The 12,390-nt window shown below is 35.7% G+C and overlaps 1 protein-coding gene across 5 annotated transcripts; it reads right to left on the reverse strand.

The window, feature by feature from the left end:
* Positions 1-203: 203 nt before the first annotated feature.
* LOC125688419 (granulocyte-macrophage colony-stimulating factor receptor subunit alpha-like) lies at positions 204-11,445 on the reverse strand. 5 transcript variants are annotated; one of them, XM_048934501.1, is made up of 9 exons: positions 11,342-11,445; positions 6,704-6,833; positions 6,435-6,613; positions 5,589-5,728; positions 3,857-3,895; positions 3,231-3,286; positions 2,506-2,593; positions 1,882-1,963; positions 204-986 (listed from the first exon to the last, which is right to left on the reverse strand). In XM_048934501.1, exons 2-9 carry the CDS (start codon positions 6,829-6,831, stop codon positions 961-963), a joined length of 738 nt encoding a protein of 245 aa, XP_048790458.1. In that variant the 5' UTR covers positions 6,832-6,833; positions 11,342-11,445; the 3' UTR covers positions 204-960. The 5 variants fall into 5 exon arrangements, with proteins under 5 accessions (XP_048790458.1, XP_048790456.1, XP_048790455.1 ...); XM_048934499.1 differs by having other exon boundaries at positions 3,148-3,286; XM_048934498.1 differs by lacking the exon at positions 204-986 and adding an exon at positions 7,406-7,549 and having other exon boundaries at positions 1,583-1,963; positions 3,148-3,286; positions 11,342-11,427.
* Between the last annotated feature and the right edge of the window lie 945 nt (positions 11,446-12,390).

Raw genomic sequence — 12,390 nt, forward strand, 5'->3', positions numbered from 1 at the left:
GGATGCAATTTGAACATGCAAGTAATTTGAGACATTCCAGTGTGCCAGGGTTCATGTTATGGTTGTGTTTTTGTTTGTTTGCATGCTTGCTTTTTCTTTTTTTCTTCTTCATATCAAATTCATTTCAGAAGTAGTTGTTTTAGAAATTTCAAATAAGGCATTGGAAAAGCCAGTCAGGAACAGGATTGAACAGAATTGCTTAGTAGGCATAGAAGTTCTTCAGTATTTATTCTTGAGGGAGGCTTCAGGTAACGCTGACATGAGAAAAAATAGATCACTTATAACATAAGTACACTTATACATATAACACTTATAAAATAAGTAGCTGAGCTCTTGTAACCCTGTAGCTCAGTAATACGCTATTTCCATTACTAATAACAGATCATTGAGCACGTATCTGTAGCTTTTTGGATTTACATTTACCTTTGTGTGCTATTATCAAGGTACCATTGCAGTATAAGCTTGGATGACTGCCAAAGTCTTCAGGAAGGGAGACACAGGATATGGCAATGAAGTATACAAGCATGGGGGAGATAAGAGATGGAACATAGGCATGGCACTGGGCAATCCATGGTAATACATGACATCTAACTCGTGGTTTTCCCAATCTAAATGATTCATCTATTGAAGTGCAATGTATGATTAAAATCCATATTAATGATTCTGTTTGACATCTCCTTACTAGTTAGAATATTCCACTAGTTGGAGTATATAACTCAAAATACTTACAGAAATTATATATTATTTCCAGGCAAATAACACAAAGTTTTTTTAATGACAGATTATAGAAGACTGGCCTGATCAGGCAATGCTGTTACATCTGCTTACAAGAGGGAGAATATCAAAAACCTGTAAATTAATGCCAACAAGTACATATATAATCATTTGCATGAAAAAAGAAAATTCTCTTCTTTTGCATGCCATTATGCTTCTTCAATAATTGTTATTATTTCTTCAGTTTCATGCTTTATGAATTGATTCTCTGTCTATTAAAAGAAAAAAATATTTCATTAACATTTTATGCATGAGATTGATCACTAGTTTATAATTTTGAATCTTCATTACTCAAATTGTTATTATTTATGTATTATATAGAAGATGTGGGATTTTGGCAATGAGAGGACTGGAGTAGATGAGTATATATCTTCCCTTCATGATGGGATCCCCAGAAAAAAACAAAGAAGTTTTACAAAAGCGACTCTGGATCTAACAAGGGAAAGTTCATGTGACTAAGGAAATGAAAGTAGGATTTATAGAAGCTTCCAGTATGTCCTTGTAGGCATATTCTTGCTTCCAGACCTGCTCATTGCCAGTTAAAATACTGTTTGAATTGTGGCAACAAAGCATTTTGCACAATGCTTTCCAGACTGGCAGTTCTCTCATTTTTACTTGTGGTATTTTCCTTGTTCTCATAAGTCTCTCAAGCACTCTGCACAGATCGAAACCTCTCAGCATTCTGCTGTACTTTTTTGCTTGTCATATCCTGGAAAATTCTCCTCCTTCAGCAGCATTGCCAAATACTAATGTGGTCTCAACATCTGCTATGTGAGAAGTATTTTTAACCAGAAGTAAATTTCTCTGTGTCTCTCTCTGCATAGCTACCAGCCGTCTGGATCTACATTATTATTGTGCTGAGAAGCTTAGGCTATGGAGAGCTGGGTGAAATGGTGTATTTAGCCAATACCAAATATCTTTGAATGGAAAAGGAGAACCAGGAGAATTACTTGTATACGGAGCTCATCTTTTGATACCCCAACAGAAGAAAAAGAAAGAAATACATTTTGTGCTTATATACTCTTATCTGACACTTAGTTCATATGGTTGAGACTGCAGTGGATCCTTCTTTACAAAAAAATTCAGAGAAATGGAAAGAAAACATACCTGGAAATTCACTGGAGAGATATCGTGGAATAGGTCTTTTGGCTGTAGTACAATAGCAGGTACTGTTTTTAAATAAATGGTTCTACAGGGTCAAAAAAAGGTGGAGAAGAAAAGACTCAATATACAAACTTATAATAATGTTATTCTATTATTGTAACAGTGAGGCCTTATTTTCTTTCTCTGAGACAAAAATAATGAAAAGGTATCTAAAAATTGTGAGTCAAAACCAGTGGCATCAGTTCATTGTTCAGAATTTGGATTTTTGCAGTTTATTTTATGACTAGTTAAAGAATTACAGGAAGTTGCTTTTCTTTATCCTCTGAAACAGAAATATCCTTAAACCAAGGCAGAAACTAAAGAGGAATTGATCTAAGACCTCATATCTCTGTTGGAAGGAGTTGTGCTATATCAATCAAGTAGATAAAAAAACATTGGGAATCAGAAATACAGAGCTCACTTGATACTCTATGGCCAGGAGGTCATGATACCTGCTATAATTCAGTATCACCTTTCCCCCTGTCTTCTCTACTTAAGAGATATCAGAACATTTCTGCTGGGAAAAAAAGAAGAGTTATTTTACATTAGAATCCAGAATACAAGTTTTGCACAAGAAATAAGACTTACATGATGCAGAAGAAAAGTACGAGACTTGCTGCTATTGCTGATATCAGAAGTAATGTGTATGATGAAATAGATGTCAGTTGTTCTCTTCCTGAAAGACAATAATCATCAAAGTGTTTAGTATCACAAAATAGGAAAGAATGCACCTATTGCACTATGTAAAGCATCTTCTCTGATGCATGATGGCATTTCACAACATCGTGCCATTACTTCTTCTTTGGCCTAGCTTCTCATTGCCTTGTAATATGAGAAGGAATGGGATGGCAGACAGTATGTCTTCAGCAACTTGACGCTTTACCAAACATTTTGTGAGGAACAGAGTCTACATATTATTTCAAAATCTAAGGTGAAAGAGAACAGGTGAAATGATAGGTCTGTGAAAACAGAAGGAAAACAGATGGCAGCAGAGACTTGAAAAATATGTGCTTTATCTGCTATCTTCTTGCAAGAAGTATTGACTGTCACAGCAGAACGATTGGAAGCCTCCCTCATATTGAGAGATATGCCAGTTCTTTGCTCCTTTTCATCTTAGCAAATTGAAGGGATGTGCAAATTTAAAAGTGTTTCCACCTGGGAAGTAATAAGCGAAGCAGACAAATACTAATTAAGAGAAAATTATGTCAAGAAAATGATTTTCATTCTTACCAAACTCTACTGGTGTACTCCACTCCCCCCAGTTTTCGCTCACTAAGCAGTCATTGTTAGTAGCTCTGATTTTGACTCTGTACCTTTCATTTGCATTGAAGCTGTCAAATAAATAGGAATTTCCTGTGATGATTCTTCCCTAAATATAAAACAACTAGACTGAGAGCTTTGCTTTCACTAGATGTACAGATGTAAACACAGGTATCTGCTTCATTTAATGATGTAAATAATCACAGAATAAATTTTTTTACATAATTCTGTGGACAGATGAATGATATTTTTCTTCCTCCTTTATAGTGACTTAATCTTTCAGGTGGTATTTTTCTGATTCCTTCATCCCAACCCCCATCCTGAGACCATTTATGAAGTAAAATTCTTCACAGTTATCTGAATTTTCTGCCTCCAATCATAATGTGAAATTTTGATAATATTTCTACATATGCATGAATTTGCTAGGAAGTGCAATGAGCTGTAAAATGGAGGATGCGTGACTTGCATTGACGTAACTTCCGTGTATGCAAGTATTGTTTGTGCCATGTCTTATAAACAAAAATATAAAACTGTACTGAGGAAATTTGCTAATAATAAGCTTACATACTATATTATACACTAGTATCCTGAAGCGGAAGCGATTTGATTGCAGGATGTTCTTTTACGGTTGGCTTTTCAACCCAACATAAACTTTAGATTAATGTCGTAACAGACTTACCGTTTTAGATGTGTTTTTGATTCTTTCCTCAGGATCAGCCTAGCAACAACAAAGAACTTCAATTTTTATGGTTGTTCCTTTTGTTACTATTTAATAAGATGTCCTACCTTATAAACGGTTGATTTTTTCTTTTTAAAGAGTATATTTCATATTTTAAATGCTTTTCTTTATACACTGTGAAATTAAGCTGTTCTTCCACAGAAACATTTTTCCTCATCACCTGTGCTCTGAAATAATGAACTCTTTAAATGGGAGTGCAGAACTGAGAATCAAAGAACTGAAAAGCAATAACAAAAGAAGCTTTTTTCACATGCCCTATGTGTGAAAGATGTATGTCTTACTTGTACTAAAACAAGCCTTGAAAAATACTAGCAAAAATAAAATAACAAAAAAATAATAGCAAACTGTTACAATTTTTTTTCCCCTTAAAACTGTGTATGTGTAACTTTTGCATTCATAGTCATTTAATTCAGCTACGTTATGTCTCCCTTAGGTATTTATTTATTTACTTATTTGCTGTTGGACCAAAGAACTCATGACTACTTCCACAAATATTTCAAGCAGTATTCTTGATGGATAATACACTACTGACCTTATTCATCCAAATCTTCAAAATAGTTGCAGTTAATGAAATGCAAAACAACAATCATTTCACGTTAAGATCTGGAAAACCTGGATATTCTGTTTCAGTGATATGATAGAATATTTCATTTTATTCAAAAACATAGCTGAATATTTCCAATTGAAATTAAAAAGAAAGGACAACGAACTTAAGGAAAACAAAGACAAAACCAAGCACATTTTAAAAAGGCAACAATACAAAGAATTGATGTGTGTTGCTACCACAAAGAAACGTTCGCGACATCTGCAGTGCTGTTCACAATCCTGACAGTATATAAGGTGCAGACTTACTTTAGCTAAGCCTCGGAATTGGATGAGATACAAACTTCAAGGTCAATCAAATGGTTAGTGCAATCTGGCAGAGATGTTTGTTTATACAAAAACTGCATCCGAAAGAAACACACAGCTCCAGTTAACAGCAAAACTAGAAACACAGAACAAAGAAACAAACAACAACAAAAAAAACTAGGAAGTACTTTGCACAGACAGTGCTATGAGTGTGCTAATTGATGTTGTCTGCGTTATCTGTGTAAGCCATCTACTTTTCTTTGAATCACTCACTTCCTCTGGTGCTCTGCAAATGAGTTTAACTTCATATATTTCCGGTCCTTAAACCAGCTAGCTACATTGAAATTCAACCTTCTGGCAATGTTGAGCATTCACAGCAATCCAAGAATTCCAGTTATACAATGAATTTACAACCCAAATCATGCTACTGCCCAGCTTTATTCTGAAACAGAAATACTTTCACTGTTATTCAGTCAGTCAACTTCCGTATGTAGCAAACTGAAGAAGGCTAAACTAATGTATCTTTTGGAAGAGTTGACAGTGGTGAGGGGGAAAGTTATGTTCTATGTTTGTGCTAGAATAACTGTCCTCAACCAGTTCCTTTAATGATCAGCCATATGTTGGACTAAAAGTATTCCTGCGAATGGCTGCATTTTTGTGTGAGTGGCAGCTGTTCTCAGCTCACATACAAGGATTCTACATAGAAAAACAGAGAGGTAACTCAAGAAGAGAAAAGAGAGAACAGGGCACTTGTTGTATGATAGCGCAGGTTGAAACGCAGGTGTATGAAATAAAGTTAGGAGTTATAATTCACTCTCCTTACCTTCTTTTCTATGATAATTTCATATTTGAAACAAATGTCTCTGTCCACATGACTTGTATGAGGTCGTTGCCATTGAATTTCACAACTGTGAGAAACTCCTGTACAGTTCACAGTGACATTTAATGGAGGGGTGAGCTTCTCTGAAATAATTTAATTAGAAATGCAATCATTATAGGAATACGGCAGATTAAAAATCTAGTCTCTTTGCTCTGTGTTATTAAAAAACTGCATCTTGATGAGAATTACCAGATTCACCCCATATTCAGAAGTAAGACTTCCTGATTTAGTATTTCAGTTGAGGAGTCTGGAGTATCAGACATTACTGTAGATTAAACTAAAACAAAACAGAACAAACTCATTGCTATATTTTACTGAATTCTGAAATGTAATCTGTGCATTTGTTTTGTTTTGTTATAGTTTTTGCTCACTGTTTTAAGACATTTGGTATTTTAAGGATCTTTTTTTTTCTGTTTCAACAGAATTCAGAATCATGAGATAAAGACACAAACCCAACATCTAGATATTTCCACTCAGGCATCCATAGCTGCTTAATCCCAAAAGATGACTTTGTTCTTTCATAGAATATATATGTGATGGCAATGTTCAAAATTCTCCAATCTATAATTTCAGGTTGACTCTGCATTCCATTTTTTTTTCTTATAATTTTGACTTTTCAGTCACAAAGGCTGGGAAAAAAGAATAAGAATTCTGAGGAACAATATTTCAAAAACTTATGTTTTTTTTTTTTTTTTTTTTTTTTTTCCCTAGGATTGAAGTATTGAATTCCTCATTCTTTTAGCACAATGCTGAAAATAAAATAAAATAAAAAATAATAATAGTCCTTACCAATTTCATACAGATAAATTGTCGTTCTGTAGGGCAAAATATTTTGTCCATTTCTAGACTCATTCACCAGGAAATAAGCTTTCCTATTCTCTTTTATTGTCACATTTTGGAATCTACATCCTGTGTGTCTTCCACAATTATCTGTGATGTAATTCTGGCATCTGACGAAATCTTCATTCCTTTATATGACAAATTTCTTCAGTTTAATATTGATAATGTTGCACGTCAGATGAAAATTCAAATTTTCCAAGGCAAGAAGACCTACTCACCTTGAGGTCTTCCAGTACAAGAAATACTGAGCATCTCCTGAAGCATTCCTGTCCACATGCCAAGTGCAGTTCATGAAGGAAATATTATATATCACACAGACAAAATTTTCAATGGCTGTGACATTCATGCCTGCAAACATAGGAAAAATATCTCATGTCCCCTCTGTGAAAGACTGTACAACTTCTTAAATCATGTAGAGCTTGCACGCACATTTAATGATTTTTAGACACCTGATTAGCAAACACAGTTGCATACTGTTTGGGTCTTTCAGTTGCACATTTGCATCAATATAGCAATCATTTTATCTGTGTTGAGTCTGAAGATTGTCTACCATTGTTACAGATGCAGAAGATGTGGCTGTGATTTAATCTGTTCAGGCACAATTACGTAGTGGAGGTTACTAACAAAGTCACTCACTGGTGTGACTCCCACCTCCCTTTAGATATCTATGAACATTGGATCTGATACATGTTTATAAATATCTAAAGGGAGGTGGGAGTCAAATGGATGAGGCCAGGCTCTTGGTGGTATGTAGCGACAGGACAAGGAATAATAGCATAAAACTTGAACAGAGAAAGTTCTGTACTAACACATGGAAAAATGTCTTTATGCTAAGTGTGACAGAGCACTGGAGCAGGCTGCCCAGAGAGGTTGCAGAACCTCCTTCTATGGAGATACTCAAGATCCAGCTGGATGCCTACCTGTGCAACCTATTGTAGGGTGCCTGCTTTAGCAGGGGAATTAGACTTGTTCTCTTCAGGGCCCTTCCAACCTCTGTGATTCTCTGATTCTGTGATTCTGTGATGTGTCCTTTGCTTACATCTTCAGTTTTTCAAAGGTCCAGTCTACAGTGGAATATAAATTCTGCAACTATTAGCCAGGGAAGTTTTCTATCCTGCATTCGTGTTAAGTCTCTAAACTTATGGGTATGGACTTACAAAGGATTAAGAAATTAAGATAAGTTGCCCACTACTTTTTTTTCAGTGTTAAAACTAGGTGATTACAACCCAACCGTAACTCTGTTTTCTGAAGAGATGACCTGCAGAATTGTCATGATTTTGAGGAGAGAAAAGCATATTTTGGATCTTTAATTTAGATCCATTGCTAACCTATTCAAGACTGATACAGATTGGATTCAAGGGTTTGTGGAATTCTGTTTGCACATAACTTTGATAATATCCGTTACTAACGCAGAAAAGTGTATTGTCCTTCTGAATCCTTTTCTCTCCTCAACAGTGCTGTATGAAAAAATAATTCTCTAGAATAAAAAGAGCTTAAATGCATTCTTGTACCTAATATTTATATACATATTTTGCTGGCTCCAGGCAGTTGCTCTGCTGTATGAAGGTATTTGCAACTTATTTACAGAAAGTTTATTTCATCTGAACATATTAGGGATTTAAGAACTAAATACATGTGGCCTGACTCAAAATTTCTGGAGGCAAAGGCTGATATCTAGGAGAACTAATACAACACTATATACCTTGGCTACAAATACATATAAATGAATAACTTCCCATCACTCAGAAAACCTCGGGGGAAACATCCTCTTCACACTTAGCACACTGGTAATCAGGATGCACTAGGGGAGTTGTTATTAGGGACAAGATATTTCAATGGAGACACAAGAGTAGCAACTATCTGATTTTGTAAACATCTGAAAATAAAGAGGAGTAATTCAAGAGACAAAAAAAAAATGACAAAATACTCCTGTTGCTAGAGACATGTAAGCATTCAATATAGAGCTGTTTATATCTGACTTATATATGTGTTCATATAAACATATTACAGTACACTCTTCAGAGTCCAGTAAGTAAATCATGATACTAAGATGACCAAGACCATCACTCATTTCTCTGCTATTTCACAGATTCACCTGATGACCCAGGGTCAATCAAATCTGTGCACTTCATTTCCCCATTTACACAAGGGAAATACTTCTGGATTGGAAATAGGGAAGTGTTCTTCCCATCAAAAATGTGCAACAGGCTGAAGTATGATCATAGGCACTGTGCGAGGATCTTAGAAATTTAGGCTTTATAAAGCCTTTGGTGATCCTGTAAATCAAAAGGAAAAAGGGTTATTTTGGTGTCAAATTCAAAAACAACCTGGTTCAGGAATGGCCCAACAAACAGCTAGGTTGACTGAGGACATAGTAGGGTAAAGGGAACTCCTGAGGTGGCATTGTGGCATTGTGGTCGAAGAAAAGGCAAATGAAACCAGTTCCTTGCCCTCTTCAGTTGTAACTTCAGCTTTTTATAACTAAGAGAAGCATATAGAAACACCCAAATGTTCTTTAAACTTACGAGCCTGTGTTCTGCAGCCATGATGTTACTATGCCTACAAACAGCCATGATCAGCTGCAGAATTATGTGTGAGTCACTTTGTTCGCTTTACGGATAGGAATTTCATTCCAAACTCTGGGAATTTATTTTTAATTTCCACCTTTCCACGGTGTGTAAAATTCTGACTACCTTTCCTTTAGGGAGCTGTTTATTTTTGAGTCTATCCTATTCCTTATAGTGTTACAATTTTACCTTCATTTTTAATAACAGTTAAGTTCCTTAGATATTTCTCCCACTATCTTCCATTATTTCAATGAGATATTTAAATTTTTCTCCCTCCAGTTTATACTTGAGAGCTTGACAAATTTTCTTAGTGGTTTCTTGCTCTACAATTCCTCTTTTAAAAACCCTTTATTCATCATTTCTTTATCATTATTTCCTTAAAAATAGGTAGGACCATACTGCCATGATTCTTTCCTCTGAGCTGTACTGGGAAAAAAAATGTTTTATCTGCAAAAAATATCATCGGAGATAATAAAATTTTGTTTTCTGTTCTTTGTGGTAATTGGGATTACTAACAAGGAAGGACTGGATCTCACTGCTGGGCCAAGACCAATTTCATATTTTATTCAGTAGTTCTTGAATAGAAAATGTAAAAACATCTTTCAGCTCTTGGACACAGTAGATCAGATAATTTGTAGGGGGTTGCAAATAGCATATTTTAGAATTAAAAGAACATGATTTGTTTTTGGAAATGAAAAAAATGAATTACTTTCAACATTTAACATTTAACTCTGAAGACGGCATCAGACCGTGGGGTGCAGTTTGTCTTAACAGCATACAGGTGCTGTATAAATGTGCCCTCGAGGGAGGCAGTAATTCTGTGCTGCCTTCGTAGTGGCTGGAAAGAAACAGTACTTAAGACACAGTTAATTCAAACTAGTCTAGGATGAGATAAATGAAGTCTTCATTGTGTTTTCTGCCTGAAAAGGTAAGTCAGAGTGATCAGCCCAGATGTATCTCTATTTAACAAAATTTTCTGCCTTGAATACAGGAGATTTAATTCATTCTGCCTCTTACATCATCTGGAACCTGCATGTAGTTAATGAACAGAAACATTTCCTATCTTCTTTTTCTGTGAAATCTGCAAATTTATTTTTGAAATGATCTTTTCCTCATCTTTCTTATACCTGTGGTCTCACATATTCTCTTTAGAAAAACAGTTACACTAGAAGAACAGTACTTGTTCTCCTCAGAGGTGGGAAGCGCTTTCTTTTACATCTCACACAATTGATGTGCAGATTATTGACCAAAATTTTAAAGAAATATGAAGCATTTCCATGCAAAGCTGTTTCCATTCTGCATCCATTGAGCACTGTTGTTTATAAACTTTCTGTGAAAATGGGTTACAACTAGGCTTTGTGTTGCAGAACAACCCACCCTTCATTTCTTCTCTGAAAATGCTCAGCCCTGACACATGTCAACAGGAGATGTTCATTTTAGAAATTCGGAAATATCAGCTATGTTGAAGTCCTGTTACATTATCAATTCTTCAGACTGATTAGTTCTCATTAGATTATTAGCCTAATAACATCCTGGTTATAAGCAACATCCGACCCTGTAGCTTATTTTAGCTTATCAGAACCTATATTATGTCAGATACTACAATGACTTTTATAAACCAAGGAAAGGAAGATGTTACTGGAAAAAAAAATATATATACATATATATATTTAAATATATATATACATAATTTTTATATATATATATGTAATATAATTTATATATATACTCTATTCCTTACTATGAGGCTTATTTTTGAAATATGCCTTACTTTTAGGTGTATTCAATTTATGCCTCTGTTCTTTTGTCATTTTCAGAGAACTCTGCATATATGGAATATTCTACTTCACTATTAACATTGGAACAAGAGAAGAGACACTTAAATAGTTTCATTTAACTGGTGCCTAAATGCAGTACTCCTAAAAGGAACTCACTGTTACAGTGATTTTGCTCTATGAATGCAAAAATCTGAACATTTCCAGTCAGACCGGGCTTTCTTCAAGAGCATATTTGGTAGAGCCCAGTAATACTGGAAATATGGTCACTCTTCATTTTAAAATAATTTTATATAATAAATAAACTATAGAAAAAATATACTAAAATGCCATTAAAATTTTGGCATCTGTCTTTGGAGACAAAAGCATGCATTTTGGAGATAGTATCTACCCATCCCTTGAAGAGTTATTTTAAGAACATTTAAATTAACGCAGGTGACATAAATGCAGTATTTCTTTGCCTACCTTCTCTGTGGTAAAACTGTACAACAAATAAAGTCAAAAGCAAACGTACCTTCTCCTTTCAAACCTGTTTCCCTGTGGCAGTTATAGCAGTCGGGCACAGAAAAAGCAGAAGCCGTGAGTACAACTCAGTGGCATATTTTTGTGTGCTTTGACAGTGTTATTTCATTATTGAGTTTTTCTAAACCTCATGTAAAAGGGTGTAAAAATCCCGCCTACGCCTATGTCTTACTCATTTCCCCTACACCGCACTTCCTTAAGGCAACGGGCAAAAGGAGCCACTGTATTGCTATAGGGAGGCAAAAATAAAAACGGTGTGACAGCTTCTTCACCACTTCATTCATGTAATTTTCTTCTTTTTCCTGTTACATGAGCTTCATATTGGCTTCTGTATAGAGCACAGCCTCAGTGGCAGATGCAGATGTGAGATAAATTTCTGGGTTAGATATAGGTCAGCACTGTTGTTCCAAACCACCACCACTGTTTTCTGCTTATTGCTGAGGGTCACCTCTGCAATATGCCTGATGCTGTGGACTTTGTAACAGCAGTTTCCAGCTCTGCACTATTCAACCTCAAATGCAGTTCCTATGAAAGAGTAGCAAACCAATGTTTTCACCTCCCATAACTTCTCCTTTGTCAATCTTCCACTTGACAAGGGTAGTGTCCTTCTTGTGCACATACTTTTTTTCTGGGTACATTCAATGGACAGTCAAGGTAAAGTTTATTTTGGCATTTAAAAGCCCTGAGGGTACCAAAACAACACTATGGCACCTGTGTTAGTGCACTGGTCCTCAGAGGTGTGCAGCATCACTTGCATGAACTTCAGTGTCCTCATTCTAAATGCATACAGTAATGTGAGCACACATGAGCCATCACACACTGCCCATGAGTGGAGGCAAGTAACCGCCCAGGTTAATAGGCTCTGAAGTGAGTAGCATAAGGCCTTTTGCTACCTTGACTGATTTTGAGACCAAAGAATGGGCCGGGGTCCTGGATGACACTTACCCAGCAAAGCAGCTTTCTGTGAACTGAGAAACATAGCATCTGCCTTTCCACGTATTGCACAGTACCTGAAAGGCACATTTTTGACTGCTTAGGGCA

This window comes from Lagopus muta, chromosome 1 (genome assembly GCF_023343835.1).
Source record: "Lagopus muta isolate bLagMut1 chromosome 1, bLagMut1 primary, whole genome shotgun sequence".
NCBI lineage: Eukaryota > Metazoa > Chordata > Aves > Galliformes > Phasianidae > Lagopus > Lagopus muta.